We start from the raw sequence: 21913 nt of genomic DNA on the forward strand, positions 1-21913 counted from the left end.
GCAACCAAAAGTACTCGGACCTCCTCCTATTTGTGGCCACACTCGCCATCGGGACCTCATACAACAGCCTAACCCACCTGACAAATCCCTCCCCAAACCCGAACCTCTTCAGCACCTCCCACAGGTACCCCCACTCTACCCTATCGAAGGCTTTCTCAGCGTCCATCGCCACCATTATCTCCGCCTCCCCCTCCCTCGCCGGCATCATGATAACGTTCAAAAGCCTCCGCACATTCGCGTTCAACTGTCTCCCCTTCACAAACCCCGTCTGGTCTTCATGGATGATCTGCGGCACACAATCCTCAATCCTCGTGGCTAAGATGCACCTTGGCATCTACATTTAGCAAGGAAATCGGTCTGTAAGACCCACATTGCAGGGGATCCTTGTCCCGCTTCAGGATCAAGGAGATCAGTGCCCAGGACATCGTCGGGGGTAAAGCACCCCCCCCCTTGCTCATTGAAGGTCCTAACTAACAGCGGGCCCAACAGGTCCATATATTTTTTATAGAACTCGACCGGGAAACCGTCCGGCCCCGGTGCCTTCCCCGCCTGCCTGCTTCCTATCCCTTTGATCAGCTCCTCCAGCCCAATCGGGGCCCCAGACCCGCCAGCAGTCCCTCTTCCACCTTTGGAAACCTCAATTGGTCCAGGAAATGGCCCATCCCTCCCTCCTCCCGTGGTGGCTCGGATCGGTACAATTCCTCGTAGAAGTCCCTGAAGACCCCATTGATGCCAACCCCACTCCGCACCACGCTCCCTCCCCTGTCCTTAACTCCCCCAATCTCCCTAGCTGCGTCCCGCTTCCGAAGCTGATGCGCCAGCATCCGGCTTGCCTTTTCCCCATACTCGTAGACCGCCCCCTGGGCCTTCCTCCACTGCACCTCCGCCTTCCTGGTGGTCACCGGTCGAATTCGGCCTGGAGGCTGTGCCTCTTCCTCAACAATCCTTCCTCAGGTTCTTCCGCATACCTGCTGTCTACCCTCACCATCTCCCCCACCAGCCTCTCCCTCTCCCCCCGCTCCCTCCGCTCCTTGTGGGCCCTGATGGAGATCAGCTCTCCCCTCACCACCGCCTTCAGTGCCTCCCATACCATCCCCACTCAGACCTCCCCATTGTCGTTGGTCTCCAAGTACCTCTCTATACTTCCTCGGACCCGCTCGCTCACCTCCTCGTCCGCCAACAGCCCCACCTCCAAGCGCCACAGCGGGCACTGGTTCCTCTCCTCCCCCATCTCCAAATCCACCCAATGCGGGGCGTGGTCCGAAATGGCTATTGCCGAATACTCGCTATCCTCTACTCTCGCTATCAGCGCCCTACTCAAAATGAAAAAGTCGATTCGAGAATAAGCCTTATGGACATGTGAGAAGAATGAAAATTTCCTAGCCCCCGGCCTTGCAAATCTCCAAGGGTCCACCCCTCCCATTTGGTCCATAAATCCCCTCAACACTCTAGCCGCCGCCGGCTTCCTACCCGTCCTAGACCTGGAGCGATCCAGTGTAGGATCCAACACCGTGTTAAAGTCTCCCCCCATTATCAGGCCCCCCCACTTCCAATTCTGGGATCCGACCCAACATACGCCGCATAAAACCCGCATCGTCCCAGTTCGGAGCATACACATTGACCAGTACCACCCTCTCTCCCTGCAACTTACCACTTACCATTATGTACCTACCGCCATTATCTGCCACAATGCTCGACGCCTCGAATAACACCTTCTTTCCCACCAAGATCGCCACCCCTCGATTTTTGGCATCTAGCCCCGAGTGAAACAACTGACCTACCCACCCTTTCCTCAGTCTTACCTGGTCTGCCACCTTCAGCTGTGTCTACTGGAGCATAATCACATCCGCCTTGAGCCCCTTCAGGTGCGCGAACACGCGGGCCCGCTTAACCGGCCCATTCAGTCCCCTTACATTCCAGGTTATCAGCCGGATCAGGGGGCTACCCGCCCCCCCCTCCCCCGCCGACTAGCCATGACCCCTCCTCGGCCAGCCACGCTTCCGCACCCCACACCCGGCCCGTTCCCCACAGCGGCACCTCCCCGTCTCGACCCACCCCACTCGCTCCAGCTCCTCCTTGATCTTAGCAGCAGCAACTTGATTCCCTACCCCCCCCCCCCCACCCCCCAACCCCCCTCCCCCCGGCTAGGACGCATCCTAGCTGGTTTACTCCCTCCATTGCGCTTCCGCAAGTCAGCTGACTCCTGCTGACCCCGGCCACTCCCGCCTCCCCTTCGACTCCTCCCATTGTGTGGCACACCCTCCTCTCCCGCTCCCCATTCACAGGCTCTCCCCCTCCGTTCTAAGCGCGGGAAACAATCCTCGCTTCCCCGCCCCGGTCCCGCCACCCCCCCCCCCCCAGTCTTCGGCGCGGGAAAAAATCCTGCGCTCTCCACCTACCAGGCCCCGCCACCAACCAAAACAGTGCCCAACCCGCCCCATCCACCCTCCCCATCCACCCTCCCCAACCCGAAAGAGAAAATCACAGAGAAAAATAAACCCAAAACAATGCAAAGGCCCCGCCCCCCCGAACCAAAAATAGGCATAACATATCCACCGCAGTCCCCAATCGCCCATCCTGACCCTCAGTCTGTGTCCAGCTTCTCGGCCTGATCAAAGGCCCACGCCTCCTCCGGAGACTCAAAATAATGGTGCCGGTCCTTGTAGGTAACCCACAGTCGCGCCGGCTGCAACATGCCAAACCTCACCCCCCTCCTGTGCAGCACCGCCTTCGCTCGATTGTACCCGGCCCTCCTCTTCGCCACCTCCGCACTCCAGTCCTGATATATCCGAACCTCCGCGTTCTCCCACCTGCTGCTCCTCTCCTTCTTGGCCCACCTGAGCACACACTCCCGATCGACGAACCGATGGAACCGCACCAGCACCGCCCGCGGAGGCTCGTTAGCCTTCGGCCTCCTCGCCAACACTCTATGGGCCCCTTCCAGCTCCAGGGGCTCCTGGAAGGACCCGGCTCCCATCAGCGAGTTTAACATGGTGACCACATAGGCCCCCACGTCCGGCCCCTCCAGCCCCTCCGAGAGGCCCAGAATCCGCAGATTCTTCCGCCTCGACCGATTCTCCACCTCCTCGAACTGCTCCTGCCATTTCTTGTGGAGCACCTCATGCGCCTCCACCTTTACCGCCAGGACTAAGATCTCGTCCTCATTGTCAGAGATCTTTTGTTGAACCTCTCGGATCGCCACCCCCTGGGCCATCTGTGTCTCCAGCAGCTTATCAATAGAAGCCTTCATCGGCTCTAGCAGGTCCATTTTAATCTCTCTGAGGCAGCGCTGGATACCTTCCTGTTGCTCCTCCGCCCACTGCCTCCATGCTGCCTGGTCTCCGCCCGCCGCCATTTTGCCCTTCTTCCCTCCCTTCTTCTGGTCCACCACCACCTTTTTTGTCACCCCGCTCCTAGTTAAAGCCATATACTGATGGGGAGCTATTATTAACTCCAAAAGGAATCCTTTTGGCAGTGTTCGCTTCACCAATCTGCCCCAAAATGTCTGTGGGAACTCCTGAAAAAGGTCTAAGAGTCCGTTCCAGACGAGAGCTGCCGAATGCGCGACCTTTAGTCGGGCAGCATGGTCGGCACGGGCTTGGAGGGCCGAAGGGCCTGTTCCTGTGCTGTACATTTCTTTGTTCTTTGTTCTTTGTACTCCTCCATGGCCGCCACCGGAAGCCTCGTCCCTGCTTCTTCAGTGGCCTTGGTGAGATCTTTTCACAGTTGTTCCCTCTGCTGTTAGAATTCACTTTTGATAAAGGCCCTCAGGTCAGTTTGCAGCTTTAAGCTTGCCCTTCCCCCGCCTGCATGCTGGAAAAAGGCCCTGTTTATCCTGTTGTAGCCAAATCTTTTACTGTTTCTGCCGGGTCTGGTAGCCAAAAGACATAACATTCCTGGGGGACACTGTCAGGGGAATGTTGCAGTCTTCTTCCCACAACGGGAAATGTCAAACAAATGCCGTGGGGGCCCAAAAGTAAAAGAGCCCAAAAGTCCGTTCCAAGCGGAAGCTACCGAATATGCGGCCTAGCTCTGTATAGCCACACCCAGAAGTCTCTTCTCTGAGTTCTTTAACAGACAAAAGTAAAGATGATAGCAGAAGATAACCTTCAAATACATCAAAACCACGGGTTTGGAATTTCTTACTTGTTTTGTTGAAACGCTCCAGCACTTCTTCCCAAATGACTGTTAAAATAGCATATTCCAGCTTTACCAATGTGTGGTCTTTGCATCTCGTTTACATTCAGGTTTCTCTTCTGATTCTTCAAAAATATGTTTGAGAGTTTGTAAAATACCCATATATCCATTTTTAATTGCCCGGACTGCTTCATAGTGTGAAGACCATCTAGTTACACTTAAGCTCTTGAGAGAAAAATGTAGATTGCCCTGTGTGTTTAAAATCCCCCATCTTCGTGGAGATCCAGAAAAGAAAACATACAGCTCCTGCAAAATGCCAAAATAGTCAACAAATTCCGGTACAGTAGACACTGCCTTTTCTCCAACAAGGTTAAGTGAATGGGCTGCACATGGTACATAGTCTGCGTACCTGTTAATGTTTTTAAAGAGTGCTTGCAGCCCTTTCTCCGAGCCCTTCATGTTAGATGCATTATCGTAGGACTGACAGCTTATGTTCACCCAGGACTTGTTGTATTTTGTTGAACAAGGTCGTGGATGAATGGTTTTCTATCGGTAAAAATCACTCTCAGGGGGCGAAATTCTCCCCCAACGGCGCGATGTCCGCCGACTGGCGCCCAAATCGGCACCAATCAGACAGGCATCGCACCGCCCCAAAGGTGCGGAATGCTCCGCATCTTTGGGGGCCGAGCCCCAACATTGAGGGGCTTGGCCGACGCCGGATGAATTTCCGCCCCGCCAGCTGGCGGAAATGGCGTTTGTTGCCCCGCCAGCTGGCGCGGAAATGTGGCTCATGCGCGGGAGCGTCAGCGGCCGCTGACAGTTTCCCGGCGCATGCGCAGGAGCGTCAGCGGCCGCTGACAGTTTCCCGCGCATGCGCAGTGGGGAGAGTCACTTCCGCCTCCGCCATGGTGGAGACCGTGGCGGAGGCGGAAGGGAAAGAGTGCCCCCACAGCACAGGCCCGCCTGCGGATCGGTGGACCCCGATCGCGGGCCAGGCCACCGTGGGGGCACCCCCCGGGGTCAGATCGCCCCGCGCCCCCCCCCCCCCCAGGACCCCGGAGCCCGCCCACGCCGCCTGGTCCCGCCGGTAAATACCAGGTTTAATTTACGGCGGCAGGACAGGCAATTTCTGGGCGGGACTTCGGCCCATCCGGGCCGGAGAATTGAGTGGTGGGTCCCGCCAACCGGCGCGGCCCGATTCCCGCCCCCGCCCAATCTCCGGTACCGGAGACTTCGGCGGGGGCGGGATTCACGGCGACCAACGGCCATTCTCCGACCCGGCAGGGGGTCGGAGAATGACGCCCCTGGTTTTCCATTATAGCAGTATCGAACCACAATTACCAGCTGGTCAACATGTGTCAGGTCAGGCGTAGAGTCAATAATAATAGAGTAGTATTTGGTATCTAGGTTGTTGATTTGATTCATAATTTCATCTTGCACATGTTTTCCCATGATTTCTATCAATTCTTCATACACGGGTTTGGATAGGTAAGTAGCATTTACTTTTTCATTTTTGCATTTCTCGAGATGTTCATGTAAAAATGGGTCGAACTCTGCAATAAGTTCAATGGCCCCCATGAAGTTTCCATTATTTGGTGAGCCCCCCTTCTCCTCATGACCTCTAAATGCCAAACCTCTTTCACTTACAAACTTTATAACAGCTACAACTTTTTTCAGTGCTTCAAAATAGTACTGTATGGTTTTTCTCATTGTTCTTCAAGTTGCTGATCCACAGTATTTTTATTTGACTTTCTTGTTATCCATCACAACATCGCCCTCTTATGTTCCATGCTGTCTTCATGATTCTCCAGAGTTCTGAGTACATTAAGTCAGTACAGTCAGAAAACCCATCTGTTGTAAGTGATGTTTGGCATTTAGAAAAGAGTTTGCAAACAAAACAGTATATGCAGCCTTTGCTCTTTGAGTAAACTAACCAGGACGTCATCACAGTCTGGCCATTTTTCAATCTTTTTCAAAATATTTGTTTGAGAAACTTCTGTTTTGCTCCTTGTAAACCCTGCTTGATTCGGTATATACATCATCTGTTTTTTTTTTTTGTTGAAAAAAACCTATGTCTTGCATTGAACAATTCTGTATGAAATCATTATCAACTGTTATGGGCCAGTTTTCGAGGTCGCTATATTCTTTGAAATCACTGAATTTGCTTCCTGTTTCATGTTTCTGCTCAGCCTCTGCTTGTTCCGCGGTACTTTCACGTTGACCACTGTGATCGTCATCTGTATCAAAAGCGTCAACAGTGGGTTGAATATTGCTAGAAAGAGCTCACACGATTTGTGCACTATCACTGGCTTCAATGGTGTTTGCTTGGCTTGTTTCAACTGTAGGTGTTGACAAACCTGACATTGCAAAATAGTTTGTTAGTTTTTGACATTAAGAAATTTCGTCAGATCGCTTTTCATTGAGTTTGCGTTTTTGGTATCCACTTAAGTACTTTCGTGAACTCATTGTTATTCCTCTAGGGTCTTGACCTCTGTTAAAAAGGGAAAATAAGACTTCCGGGTGCGGCTATGCAGAGCTCGGTCGCATATTCAGTAGCTCCCGCTTGGAACGGACTTTTGGGCTCTTTTACAGGGCCCCCACGGTATTTGTTTGATATTTCCCGGTGTGGGAAGAAGGCTGCAGCATTCCCCTGACAGTGTCCCCCAGGAATGTTATGTCTTTTGGCTACCAGACCCGGCAGAAACAGTAAAAGATTTGGCTTGAGCTGCAGCAGTAGACGAGGGCCTCTTCCAGCATGCAGGCGGGGGAAGGGCAAGCTTAAAGCTGCAATCTGGCTTGACTCTATCAAAGGTGAATTCTAGCAGCAGAGGGAACAACTGTGAAAAGATCTACCAGGGCCATTGAAGAAGCAGGGACGAGGCTTCTGGTGGCGGCCATAGAGGAGTAGGTCGCGCATTCGGCAGCTCCCGTCTGGAGCCGGATCTCAGACCTTTTTCAGGAGTTTCCATAGACTTTTTGGGGCAGACTGGTGAAGCAAACACTGCCAACTTCTATGAAACGGACCAGAAGTATAACGGCCAAAGGAGCGGCACTGGAGGAACGGGAGAAGCGAGGGAAAGAAAACAAAATGGCGGTGGCCAGGGACAAAGGGGAGCTGCAGGAGTTCATCAAGCGCTGCTTCGAGAAGCAGCGCGAGGAGATGCGCAAAGAGATGTTGGCGCCTATGCTTTCGGCAATTGAAGGACTCGGGATCACGCAGAAGGCCCACGAAGCTAAGATCCAGGAGGTACAGAAAATAGTCAGTCAGAACGAGGACGAGCTCGTGGGCCTGGCGGTGAGAGTGGAGCAGAACGAGACGCTACACAAGAGGTGGGCGGGAAGACTCGAAGACCTAGAGAACAGGTCGAGGAGAAAGAATCTGCCAATCCTGGGTCTCCCTGAGGGAGTGGAGGGGGCTGATGCCGGGGCATAGGCGAGCACGATGCTCGAGGCGATGATGGGCATGAAGGCCCCTTCGAGGCCGCTGGAGTTGGATGGGGCACATCGGGTGCTGGCGAAGAAGCCCCAGGCAAATGAGCCGCCAAGGGCGATGGTGGTGAGGTTCCACCGGTTCACAGACAGAGAGTGGGTCCTGAGATGGGCCAAGAAGGAGCGGAGCAGTAAGTGGGACAATGCAGAGATCTGAATATACCCGGACTGGAGCACGGAGGTTGCAAAGCGGAGAGCGGGTTTCAACCGGGCCAAAGCAGCGTTGTACCGGAAAGAAATGAAATTCGGAATGCTGCAGCCAGCGCGACTGTGGGTCACATACAAGGGCCAACACTATTACTTCGAAACGCCTGAAGAGGCGTGGACCATTGTACAAGCCGAAAGGTTGGACTCCAACTGAGGGTTTGTGAGGATGTTTTGGGGTTTGATGTGTGATGGTTGTTGTATATAGGGGGTCAATCACGCGCAGGAAATGTTACATGGGCTGGGGGAGAGAGACAAGGCTGCGACAGGAGCTGCGCCAGAGGGGGCGGAGCGGGCTTTGGAAAGTGCGGGTTTTTTTCCCGCGCACGGGAAGAAATGCAGGAAGGGGAACGAAGGAATGCATATGGATTGAGAGACTCCCACGCGGGGAGGTCAATGGGACGGCGGAGGAAACCGGGGTCAGCAGGCGTCAGCTGACTTACGGGAGTGACATGGGGGGAGCAAAAAAGCTAGACAGGGGTCTAGCGGGGGGGTGGGGAGGGGGGAAGGGGGGAAAAAGGGTTGCTGCTGCACTGGCCGAAAGGGAATGGGACACAGAAGAGGTGGCCGGGACGGGGGTCCCCCCTCTGGGGGACTGGAGGGTGAAGGAGGCGTGGACAATGGACTGGCCCAGAAAATGATGGCTAGTCGGCGGGGCGTGGGGGGGGTGAGAGCCCCTCCAATCCGGCTGATAACGTGGAATGTGAGGGGCCTGAATGGGCCGGTGAAGAGGGCTCGAGTGTTCGCGCACTTAAAGGGACTGAAGGCGGACGTGGCCATGCTCCAAGGGACACATCTGAAGGTGGCGGACCAGGTCAGGTTAAGAAAGGGATGGGTAGGACAGGTATTCCACTCAGGACTGGACGCGAAGAATAAAGGGGTGCCAATATTGGTGGGAAAGCGGGTGTCATTTGAGGCCAAGACTATTGTAGCGGACAATGGAGGGCGATATGTAATGGTGAGCGGTAGGCTGCAAGGGACGTGGGTGGTGTTGGTAAACGTATACGCCCCGAACTGGGATGATGCAGGATTCATGAAGCGCATGTTGGGGCGCATTCCGGACCTGGAGATAGGAGGCCTGATAATGGGAGGGGACTTCAATACAGTGTTGGATCCAGCACTGGACTGCTCCAATCAAGGACTGGAAAGAGGCCGGCGGCGGCCAAGGTACTTAGGGGGTTTATGGATCAGATGGGGGGAGTGGACCCATGGTGGTTTGCAAGGCCGCAGGCCAGAAAATTTTCTTTCTTCTCCCATGTACACAAAGCCTACTCCCGGATAGATTTCTTTATTCTGGGTAGGGCGCTAATCCCGAGGGTGGAGGGGACGGAGTGTTCGGCTATAGCCGTTTCGGACCATGCCCCGCACTGGGTGGAACTGGAGCTGGGAGAGGAGAGGGACCAATGCCCATTGTGGCGGCTGAATGTGGGACTGCTGGCGGACGAGGTGGTGTGTGGGAAGGTGAGGGGGTGTATCGAAAGGTCCTTGGAGGCCAGCGACAACGGGGAGGTGCGGGTGGGGGTGGTATGGGAGGCGTTGAAGGCGGTGATCAGGGGAGAGCTAATTTCCATTAGGGCTCATAGGGAGAAGACAGAGGGTATGGAAAGGAAGAGGTTAGTGGGGGAGATTTTGAGAGTGGACAGGAGATACGCCGAGGCCCCGGAGGAAAGATTACTTGGGGAAAGACGACGGCTCCAGACGGAGTTTGACCTGTTGACCACAGGGAAGGCGGAGGCACAGTAGAGGAAAGCGCAGGGGGCGACCTACGAGTATGGGGAAAAGGCTAGTCGGATGCTGGCACACCAGCTCCGTAAGAGGATGGCAGCGAGGGAAATGGGGGGAGTCAAAGATGGAAGGGGAGCCACGGTTCGGAGTGCAACGAAAATAAACGAGGTATTCAAGGCCTTTTATGAAGAGCTGCACAAATCCCAGCCCCCAGCGGGGGAAGAGGGGATGAGACGATTCCTAGGTCAGCTGAGATTCCCGAGGGTGGAGGAGCAAGAGGTGGCTGGTTTGGGGGCACCAATTGGGTTGGAGGAGCTGAGCAAGGGTTTGGGGAGCATGCAGGCGGGGAAGGCCCCGGGACCGGACGGATTCCCAGTGGAGTTCTACAGGAAGTACACAGACCTGTTGGCCCCGCTACTGGTGAGGACCTTTAATGAGGCAAGAGAGGAGAGGACCCTGCCCCTGACAATGTCAGAAGCGACAATTTATTTGATCCTAAAGCGGGACAAGGACCCACTGCAATGTGGATCGTACAGGCCGATCTCGATCCTCAATGTGGATGCAAAGTTGCTGGCAAAAGTGTTGGCCACGAGGATCGAGGACTGTGTCCCGGGGGTAATCCATGAGGACCAGACGGGATTTGTAAAGGGCAGGCAACTAAACACCAATGTGCGGCGGCTCTTAAACGTGATAATGATGCCATCGGAGGAGGGAGAGGCGGAGATAGTGGCAGCTATGGACGCGGAGAAGGCCTTTGACCGAGTAGAGTGGGAGTACCTCTGGGAGGTGCTGCGTAGGGTTTATCAATTGGGTTAAGCTCCTTTACAGAGCCCCGATGGCGAGTGTAGTGACGAACCGGCGGAGGTCGGAGTACTTTCGACTGTACCGAGGGACGAGGCAGGGGTGCCCCCTGTCCCCCCTTGTTCGCATTGGCGATCGAACCATTGGCCATGTCATTGAGGGAGTCTAATAAATGGAGGGGGGTGGTGCGAGGGGGAGAAGAGCATCGGGTGTCGCTATATGCGGATGGCCTGTTGCTGTACGTGGCGGATCCAATGGAGGGGATGGTGGAGGTCATGCAGACTCTAAGGGAGTTTGGGGAGTTTTCGGGCTATAAGCTCAATGTAGGGAAGAGTGAGCTCTTTGTATTACAGGCGGAGGACCAAGAAAGAGGGATAGGGGACCTACCGCTGAGGAGGGCGGAGGGGAGCTTTCGGTATCTGGGGATCCAGATAGCCAGGAGTTGGGGGACCCTACATAAACTGAATCTGACGAGGTTGGTGGAGCAAATGGAGGAGGATTTCAAAAGATGGGACATGTTACCGCTCTCGCTGGCGGGTAGAGTGCAGTCGGTCAAAATGGTGGTCCTTCCGAGGTTTCTGTTTGTGTTTCAGTGCCTTCCCATCGTGATCACTAAGGCCTTTTTTAAGAGAGTAGGCAGGAGTATTATGGGGTTTGTGTGGGCGAATAAGACCCCGAGAGTAAGGAGAGGGTTCCTGGAACGCAGTAGGGACCGAGGAGGGTTGGCGCTGCCAAACCTGGGAAGCTACTACTGGGCAGCAAATGTGGCGATGATCCGCAAGTGGGTTATGGAGGGAGAGGGGGTGGCATGGAAGAGGATGGAGATGGCGTCCTGTAAAGGAACAAGCCTGGGGGCGTTAGTGACGGCACCGCTGCCGCTCTCGCAGACAAAGTATACCACGAGCCCGGTGGTGGCGGCAACGCTAAGGATCTGGGGCCAGTGGAGACGGCACCGGGGTGCAATGGGAGCATCGGTGTGGTCCCCGACCAGGGTAACCGCCGGTTTGTCCCGGGGAAGATGGACGGGGGGTTCCAGAGCTGGCATCGGGCGGGGATTGGAAGAATCGGGGACCTGTTCATTGATGGGACGTTTGCGAGCCTAGGGGCACTGGAGGAGAAGTTTGAGTTACCCCCGGAAATGCCTTTAGATATATGCAGGTGAGGGCTTTTGTGAGGCGACAGGTGAGGGAATTCCCGTTGCTCCCGGCACAAGAAGTTCAAGATAGGTTGATCTCGGGTGTATGGGCCGGGGAGGGCAAGGTGTCGGAAATACACCAGGAGTTGAAAGAAGAGGGAGAAGCGCTGGTAGAAGAGTTGAAGGGTAAATGGGAGGAGGAGCTGGGGGAGGAGATCGAGGAAGGTCTGTGGGCTGATGCCCTAGGTAGGGTTAATTCCTCCTCCTCGTGTGCCAGGCTCAGCCTGATACAATTTAAGGTGGTCCACAGAGCGCACTTGACGGGGGCGAGGTTGAGTAGGTTCTTTGGGGTAGAGGACAGATGTGGAAGGTGCTCAGGGAGCCCGGCGAACCATGTCCATATGTTTTGGTCATGCCCGGCACTGGAGGGGTTCTGGAGAGGAGTGGCGGGAGCAATATCTCAGGTGGTGAAAGTCCGGGTCAAGCCAAGCTGGGGGCTAGCTATATTTGCGCAGGTCAAGGACACACAGCCTGAGTGAGAGAGATACAGACCGAGTGAGAATTTGGTAATTTGGTGCAGTGAGGTAATTCGGCGAAGAGTGGGAGAAGGTGCTTTTTCCCTACTGTTTTGTTCTCTCTCTTTCTTCGGGCCTAATTTCGGGAGCAGTTCGGAGGAGGAGGAGCAGTCTCTGTGAGTATAAAAACCTAACGGAAACTTCCTGTTTTCCAGTTTTTTTCCCAAAGTGACGTCAGAGGGAAGCTGCGATCTGAGTGGTTGATAGCAAATCTGCCCCAAATTTTAAAAAAAACACAGCTAAACTCATAAACTTAAATTAAACTAATTAATTAATTAGTGATGGCTGGTCAGGTGATGTGCTTGAGCTGCTTGATGTGGGAGCTGGCAGATCCCATTGCGAGCTGCAGCGACCACATCTGCAGTAAGTGTTGGCTGCTCGAAGAGCTCCGGCTCAGAGTTGATGAGCTGGAGTCTGAGCTTCAAACACTGAGGCACATCCGGGAGGGGGTGACTTACCTGGACACTGTGTTTCAGGAGGCAGTCACACCTGTCAGAGTAAGTAGTTTAAATCCTGCCAGTGGCCAGGGACAGCAGGGTGTGACTGCAAGTCAGGCAGGTAAAGGGAACCAGCAGTCAGGAACTCAGGAGCCTCAGCCCTTGACTCTGTCCAACAGGTATGAGGCACTTGCTCCCTGTGTGGATGGCGAACAGGGCTGCAGGAAGGATGAGTCAGCTGACCAAGGCACCATGGTTCAGCGGGTTATTCAAGGGGAGGGAGTAAATAGGCAAGTTGTAGTTGTAGGGGATTCTATTATCAGGGGGATAAATAGTATCCTTTGTGAGCAGGATAAAGAGTCCCGCATGGTATGTTGCCTGCCCGGTGCTAGGGTGCGGGACATCTCTGACCGGCTTGAAAGGATACTGGAGAGGGAGGGGGAGGATCCAGTTGTTGTGGTCCATGTCGGTACCAACAACATAGGCAAGTCTAGGAAAGAGGACCTGTTTAGAGATTATAAAGAGCTAGGATTCAAATTAAAAAACAGGTCCTCAAGGGTCATAATCTCCGGATTACTGCCCGAGCCACGTGCAAATTGGCATAGGGAGGCAAGAATAAGGGAAGTTAACACGTGGCTGAAAGAGTGGTGTGGGAAAGAGGGGTTCATTTTCATGGGACACTGGCATCAGTTTTGGGACAGGGGGGACCTATACCGTTGGGATGGTCTCCACCTGAACCGAGCTGGGACCAGTGTTGTGGCGAAAAGAATAAATAGGGTGGTCAATAGGACTTTAAACTAAAGATTGGGGGGAAAGGGAAAGTCAGGGAACCAAGAGGTGAAGTAATCAGTGGGAAGCGTAGCTGCTTAGGAATACAAAAAAGCACGAAAAGACAAAACTCAGGAGAGGTTACGATAGTCCCCATCCCACAAAATATGCCAGTGTAGGGAAAGGCTCAGTAAACAAAGGTCCACCACACTAAGAAAACAAAAAGGGACGGTCAATAGAGAATTAAAGGTGCTATATTTAAATGCGCGCAGTGTACGGAACAAGGTAGATGAGCTTGTGGCCCAGATTGTGACTGGCAGGTATGATGTGGTAGGCATCACAGAGACATGGTTGCAGGGGGTTCAGGACTGGCATTTAAACATCCAGGGATTCATAACCTATCGAAAAGACAGGGAGGTGGGCAGAGGGGGCGGGGTTGCCTTGTTAATTAGGAATGAAATTAAATCAATAGCACTAAATGACATAGGGTCAGATGATGTGGAGTCTGTGTGGGTAGAGTTGAGGAACCACAAAGGCAAAAAAACCATAATGGGAGTTATGTACAGGCCTCCTAACAGTGGTCAGGACCGGGGGCACAAAATGCACCACGAAATAGAAAGTGCATGTCAGAAAGGCAAGGTCACAGTGATCATGGGGGACTTTAATATGCAGGTGGACTGGGTAAATAATGCTGCCAGTGGACCCAAGGAAAGGGAATTCATTGAATGTTTACAGAAGGGTGTTTTTGGAACAGCTTGTGATGGAGCCCACGAGGGAACAGGCCATTCTTGAGTTAGTGTTATGTAATGAGCCAGACTTGATTAAAGATCTTAAAGTAAGGGAGCACTTAGGAGGCAGTGATCATAATATGGTAGAATTCAATATGCAATTTGAAAGAAAGAAGGTAGAATCAGATGTAAAGGTGTTACAGTTAAATAAAGGTAACTACAGGGGCATGAGGGAGGAACTGACGAAAATCGACTGGGAGCAGAGCCTAGTGGGAAAGACAGTAGAACAGCAATGGCAGGAGTTTCTGGGAGTAATTGAGGACACAGTGCAGAGGTTCATCCCAAAGAAAAGAAAGGTTATCAGAGGGGGGATTAGGCAGCCATGGCTGACAAAGGAAGTTAGGGAATGCATCAAAGCAAAAGAGAAAGCCTATAATGTGGCAAAGAGTAGTGGGAAGTCAGAAGATTGGGAAGGCTACAAAAACAAACAGAGGATAACAAAGCGAGAAATAAGGAAAGAGAGGATCAAATATGAAGGTAGGCTAGCCAGTAACATTAGGAATGATAGTAAAAGTTTCTTTAAATACATTAAAAACAAACGGGAGGCAAAAGTTGACATTGGGCCGCTCCAAAATGACGCTGGTAATTTTGTGATGGGAGACAAGGAAATAGCTGAGGAACTAAATAAGTACTTTGCGTCAGTCTTCACAGTAGAAGACATGAGTAATATCCCACCAATTCCGGAGAGTAAGGGGGCAGAGTTGAATATGGTAGCCATCACAAAGGAGAAAGTGCTAGAGAAACTAAGAGGTCTAAAAATTGATAAATCTCCGGGCCCAGATGGACTACATCCTAGAGTTCTAAAGGAGATAGCTGAAGAAATAGTGGAGGCGTTAGTTATGATCTTTCAAAAGTCACTGGAGTCCGGGAAAGTCCCAGAGGATTGGAAAATCGCTGTTGTAACCCCCCTGTTCAAGAAGGGAACAAGGAAAAAGATGGAAAATTATAGACCAATTAGCCTAACCTCGGTTGTTGGCAAGTTTCTAGAATCCATTGTTAAGGATGAGATTTCTAAATTCTTGGAAGTGCAGGGTCAGATTAGGACAAGTCAGCATGGATTTAGTAAGGGGAGGTCGTGCCTGACAAACCTGTTAGAGTTCTTTGAAGAGATAACAAATAGGTTAGACCAAGGAGAGCCAATGGATGTTATCTATCTTGACTTCCAAAAGGCCTTTGATAAGGTGCCTCACAGGAGACTGCTGAGTAAAATAAGGGCCCATGGTATTCGAGGCAAGGTACTAACATGGATTGATGATTGGCTGTCAGGCAGAAGGCAGAGAGTTGGGATAAAAGGTTCTTTTTCGGAATGGCAACCGGTGACGAGTGGTGTCCCGCAGGGTTCAGTGTTGGGGCCACAGCTGTTCTCTTTATATATTAACGATCTAGATGACGGGACTGGGGGCATTCTGGCTAAGTTTGCCGATGATACAAAGGTAGGTGGAGGGGCAGGTAGTATGGAGGAGGTGGGGATGCTGCAGAAAGATTTAGACAGTTTAGGAGAGTGGTCCAAGAAATGGCTGATGAAATTCAACGTGGGCAAGTGCGAGGTCTTGCACTTTGGAAAAAAGAATAGAGGCATGGACTATTTTCTAAACGGTGACAAAATTCATAATGCTGAAGTGCAAAGGGACTTGGGAGTCCTAGTCCAGGATTCTCTAAAGGTAAACTTGCAGGTTGAGTCCGTAATTAAGAAAGCAAATGCAATGTTGTCATTCATCTCAAGAGGCTTGGAATATAAAAGCGGGGATGTACTTCTGAAGCTTTATAAAGCATTAGTTAGGCCCCATTTAGAATACTGTGAGCAATTTTGGGCCCCACACCTCAGGAAGGACATACTGGCACTGGAGCGGGTCCAACGGAGATTCACACGGATGATTCCAGGAATGGTAGGCCTAACATACGATGAACGTCTGAGGATCCTGGGATTATATTCATTGGAGTTTAGGAGGTTGAGGGGAGATCTAATAGAAACTTACAAGATAATGAATGGCTTAGATAGGGTGGATGTAGGGAAGTTGTTTCCATTAGCAGGGGAGACTAGGAACCGGGGGCACAGCCTTAGAATGAAAGGGAGTCACTTTAGAACAGAGATGAGGAGAAATTTCTTCAGCCAGAGAGTGGTGGGTCTGTGGAATTCATTGCCACAGAGGGCGGTGGAGGCCGGGACGTTGAGTGTCTTTAAGACAGAAGTTGATAAATTCTTGATTTCTCGAGGAATTAAGGGCTATGGAGAGAGAGCGGGTAAATGGAGTTGAAATCAGCCATGATTGAATGGCGGAGTGGACTCGATGGGCCGAATGGCCTTACTTCCGCTCCTATGTCTTATGGTCTTATGGTCTATATTTGGAGTAGTGGACGAACCGGGAGTGCAGGAGGCGAAAGAGGCCGGCATTCTGGCCTTTGCGTCCCTTGTAGCCCGGCGAAGGATCTTGCTAATGTGGAAGGAGGCGAAGCCCCCCAGCCTGGAGGCCTGGATAAATGATATGGCTGGGTTCATAAAGTTGGAGAGGATTCAGTTCGCCTTGAGAGGGTCTGCGCACGTGTTCTACAGGCGGTGGCAACCGTTCCTAGACTTTCTCGCGGTGCGTTCGAGGAAGGTCGGTCAGCAGCAGCAGTAACCTTGGGGGGGGGGGCGGGTGGAGGGGACGTCCTGGGAGGGTGGGGGGAGGGGGGGGGGGAGGAAAGGGGGGACTGCCTGGGAGGGTGGATGAGCAAGAGATAACATGAAGGTTTGGGGAAACTGGCACGTACGGGTGAGGGCCAGTGTACAAAGCTGTGTAATATATCATTTTGCAATGTATATATCTTGCTCTGCGCGATTTCTTGTTGTTTTTTTACGAGGGGGGGGGGGTTATTGTTTGTAAGGGAGAAAAATTGTGTTAAAAAACTTTAATAAATCTATTTTTTTTAAAAAGGGAAATAATTACATTAGCCACAGCAGAACAGCCAACTTACCTCGACACTCCACCTTTACAACATCTGTGCTACTGACTCTCAAACATTGGGATTGTTGAAATACATTCAACAAAAAATTACTCAATTTGAGTCGTGCGACTATTGTCGCATGCTTTGAAAGGAAAAAAAATAAAGTCTACTTCCTGAGAAAGTTTTTTTGAAAAAACCCCTCAGAAAGTAAAGCGCCATTTTTTAAGATTTATAATAAGTAAGCTAAGTAGGCTAAATTAGGCTATGTTCAAGCTAGCCTATGCGAGGCTAGACTAAGTTAGACAAGACTAGGCCACCAAAACTCATAGGCTAAGGTAATGTAACACAATTTTACCATTATTTGAACACTTTTCATAATAAACACCTGTAATTTAACACAAATTCACCCTTTTATTACTTTTTCATAAATACTTGTAATACAGTATTAGCCTAGGCTATGCAGTCGTAGCCTACCTTCCGTTCACCTCTTCATAAAAATAATAGGCTTAGGCTAATCTAACACTATTTCACCTTTATTACTTACCTTACTTTTCAAAATATAACATTTATTTTTGAGTAGGGGTAATTAAAATATTGTATCCTTATGAACACTTTATTGAAAAAAATTCTTGTCTAGATCGCTATCACGAGTGCTATCACGTTGTAAATTCACGTTAGCATTGTGATTGCCTTTTCAATGGCTCCCCTTTTTTGTTACGACACATCATCTACTGTTTGTATTTCTGTCATAAATGTTAATAGTGTTTTAAATTATTTATAATTATTTTATATTAAATATATTTAGAATGAAACATCCTTAATTTGAATGTTTTTCCGTTTACGGCTAGCCTACATGATACTTTAATAACCTTTTAATTTTTGTTTTAACTATTATTTTGTATTGAATTACACTATATTATTAATATTATTATTTTTTTAAAAACCTTCTCATACAATAGATCCAAAATTTTTAAGCAATGTGGACTAAAGTCGCTTCTGGGGCCCCTCCGGGATTAGAGGCCCTGATGCTTAAGCTTAAACTCGGTTTGTTCTCACTGGAATGAAGGAGGTTGAGGAGAGACCTGATAGAGGTCTACAAAATTATGAGGGGCATAGACAGAGTGGATAGTCAGAGGCTTTTCCCCAGGGTAGAGGGGTCAATTACTAGGGGGCATAGGTTAGGGTTAGCGGCAAGGTTTAGAGTAGATGTACGAGGCAAGTTTTTTACGCAGAGGGTAGTGTGTGCCTGGAACTCGCTACCGGAGGAGGTGGTGGAAACAGGGACGATAGTGACATTTAAGGGGCATCTTGAAAAATACATGAATAGGATGAGAATAGAGGGATACGGACCCAGGAAGTGTAGAAGATTGTAGTTTAGTCGGGCAGCATGGTCGGCACGGGCTTGGAGGGCCGAAGGGCCTGTTCCTGTGCTGTACATTTCTTTGTTCTTTGTTTGTTCTTCATTAGTTTCATAGTAGGCCCGCCCCTGCCTGCACTGAACATACTGCCCGTCTAACCTAAAACCTTCTACACTTCCTGTGTGGGTTTCCTCCGGGTGCTCCGATTTACTCCCACTGTCCAAAGATGTGCAGTTTAGGTGGATTGGCCATGATGAATTACCCTCTTAGTGTCCCGGGATGTGTGATTTAGGTGGGGTTGCAGGGGATAGGATGGGACCTGAGGAGGATGCTCTTTGAGAGGGTCGGTGTAGGCTCAATAGGCCAAATGGCCTTTTTCTTTTGGGATTCTATGATCCCTAATTTCCCTTGTGAAGGTGGTGGTGAGCTGCACCTTGAACCACTGCAGCCCAAGTGGTGTAGGTACACTCACAATGTTACAAATATACTACATTTACTGGTTCCCCCTTTATCTGCCCTACTAGTTACAACCTCAAAAAAGTCTAACAGACTAGTCAAACAGAACGTCCCTTTTGTAAAAACACATTGACTGTGCTCTTGGCAGCACGGTAGCATAGTGGTTAGCACAGTTGCTCACGGCTCCAGGGTCCCTGGTTCGATTCCCGACTGGGTCACTGTCTGTGTGGAGTCTGCACATCCTCCCCGTGTGTGCGTGGGTTTCCTCCGGGTGCACCGGTTTCCTCCCACAGTCCAAAGATGTGCGGGTTAGGTGCCCATGCTAAATTGCCCCTTAGTGTCCAAAAGAAATGTTAAGTGGTGGTTACTGGGTTACGGGGATAGGGTAGTTACCTGGGCCTCAGTCGGGTGCTCTTTGTAAGGGCCGGTGCAGACTCGATGGGCCGAATGGCCTCCTTCCTCACTGTAAATTCTATCATTCTGTGATTTTCTAAGCATATTGTTAAAATTTCCAAACAATAATAGATTTCAGCATTTTCCCAATGGCTGATGTCAAGTTGCGAGGTCTGCAGTTCCCTATTTGCTCTCTCCCTCCTTTTTTTGAAAACAGTTTTGCATTTGCTAACTTTCTATCTGTGCTTGGCTAACTGGACTATATTTCTGTTTTTCTTTTCTTATCTTCCTTAAGTAGCAGAGTGACAATGCATCAATCTAAAAGAACAGTTCCTGAATTGAGAAAACTTTGAAATATTTTAGTTGGAATAGCTGTGATGTTGTCACCCACTTCCAGGGAAGAAACCTATCTGACCCTGGGATTTGCCACTCGTTAGCAACATTATTTTCTTCATTACTGTCATTTGGCTTGTGTTAATTTTGGTGAATCATGATTCCTGATTCAATATTAATTTCCAAGGAATGTCTGGCATGTTACCCACTCAATCTAGAGTACATGCGGATGCAGATTAATTATTCCACACATCCGCCACATCTTTATCTATGTTCAGCACACTTGTATGTTGATTTATGGCCTGTGTTTGACATTTACAGGACAAAAAAGACAGAAACCTATTTGTTGCCAAAAGACAAAACAAAAACAAACTCGACTGGTATGTATAATAATAATAATCTTTATTATTGTCACAAGTAGGTTTACATTAACACTGTAATGAAGTTACTGTGAAAATCCCCTCGTCGCCACATTCCGGCACCTGTTCGGGTACTCGGAAGGAGAATTCAGAATGTCCAAATTACCTAACAGCACGTCTTTCGGGACTTGTGGGAGGAAACCAGGGCACCCGATGGAAATCCACGCAGACACGGGGAGAACGTGCAGACTCCGCACAGACAGTGACCCAAGCCGGGAATCGAACCTGGGACCCTAGCGCTATGAAGCAACAGTAGAACATAGAACATAGAAAAATACAGCACAGAACAGGCCCTTCGGCCCACGATGTTGTGCCGAACCTTTGTCCTAGATTAATCAGAGATTATCATAGAATTTACAGTGCAGAAGGAGGCCATTCGGCCCATTGAGTTTGCACCGGCTCTTGGAAAGAGCACCCTACCCAAGGTCAACACCTCCACCCAACACTAAGGGCAATTTTGGACACTAAGGGCAATTTATCATGGCCAATCCACCTAACCTGCACATCTTTGGACTGTGGGAGGAAACCGGAGCACCCGGAGGAAACCCACGCAGACACGGGGAGGATGTGCAGACTCCGCACAGACAGTCACCCAAGCCGGAATCGAACCTGGGACCCTGGAGCTGTGAAGCAATTGTGCTATCCACAATGCTACCGTGCTGCCCTTGAGAACAAATAAATCTACACTATATCATTTTACCGTAATCCATGTACCTATCCAATAGCTGCTTGAAGGTCCCTAATGTTTCCGACTCAACTACTTCCACAGGCAGTGCACTCCATGCCCCCACTACTCTCTGGGTAAAGAACCTACCTCTGACATCCCCCCTATATCTCCACCATTCACCTTAAATTTATGTCCCCTTGTAATGGTTTGTTCCACCCGGGGAAAAAGTCTCTGACTGTCTACTCTATCTATTCCCCTGATCATCCTATAAACCTCTATCAAGTCGCCCCTCATCCTTCTCTGTTCTAATGAGAAAAGGGCTGGCACCCTCAACCTTTCCTCGTAAGACCTAGTCTCCATTCCAGGCAACATCCTGGTAAATCTCCTTTGCACATTTTCCAAAGCTTCCACATCCTTCCTAAAATGAGGCGACCAGAACTGTACACAGTACTCCAAATATGGCCTTACCAAAGTTTTGTACAGCTGCATCATCACCTCACGGCTCATAAATTCAATCCCTCTGTTAATGAACGCTAGCACACCATAGGCCTTCTTCACAGCTCTATCCACTTGAGTGGCAACTTTCAAAGATGTATGAACATAGACCCCAAGATCTCTCTGCTCCTCCACATTGCCAAGAACTCTACCGTTAACCCTGTATTCCGCATTCATATTTGTCCTTCCAAAATGGACAACCTCACACTTTTCAGGGTTAAAATCCATCTGCCACTTCTCAGCCCAGCTCTGCATCCTATCTATGTCTCTTTGAGGCCGACAACAGCCCTCCTTACTATCCACAACTCCACCAATCTTCGTATCCTCTGCAAATTTACTAACCCACCGTTCAACTCCCTCATCCAAGTCATTAATGAAAATCACAAACAGCAGAGGACCCAGAACTGATCCCTGCGGTACGCCACTCGTAACTGGGATCCAGCTGAATATTTGCCATCCACCACCACTCTCTGACTTCTATCGGTTAGCCAGTTTGTTATCCAACTGGCCAAATTTCCCACTATCCCATGCCTCCTTACTTTCTGCATAAGCCTACCATGGGGAACCTTATCCAATGCCTTATTAAAATCCATGTACACTACACCCACTGCTTTACCTTCATCCACATGCTTGGTCACCTCCTCAAAGAATTCAATAAGCCTTGTAAGGCAAGACCTACCTCTCTCAAATCCGTGCTGACTATTCCTAATCAAGCAGTGTCTTTCCAGATGCTCAGAAATCCTATCCTTCAGTACCCTTTCCATTACTTTGCCTACCACCGAAGTAAGACTAACTGGCCTGTAATTCC

The 21913-nt window shown here is 50.4% G+C and overlaps 1 protein-coding gene across 1 annotated transcript in view; it reads left to right on the plus strand.

The window, feature by feature from the left end:
- ncf1 (neutrophil cytosolic factor 1) overlaps positions 1 to 21913 on the plus strand; it is a 260991-nt gene that overhangs the window by 99607 nt on the left and 139471 nt on the right. The window contains exon 5 of the mRNA XM_072469128.1: positions 19846 to 19904. Within this exon, the coding sequence (XP_072325229.1) occupies positions 19846 to 19904 (59 nt within the window). The remainder of the gene's footprint in view (positions 1 to 19845; positions 19905 to 21913) is intronic.

Source organism: Scyliorhinus torazame, chromosome 12 (genome assembly GCF_047496885.1).
Source record: "Scyliorhinus torazame isolate Kashiwa2021f chromosome 12, sScyTor2.1, whole genome shotgun sequence".
In the NCBI taxonomy this organism is placed as follows: domain Eukaryota; kingdom Metazoa; phylum Chordata; class Chondrichthyes; order Carcharhiniformes; family Scyliorhinidae; genus Scyliorhinus; species Scyliorhinus torazame.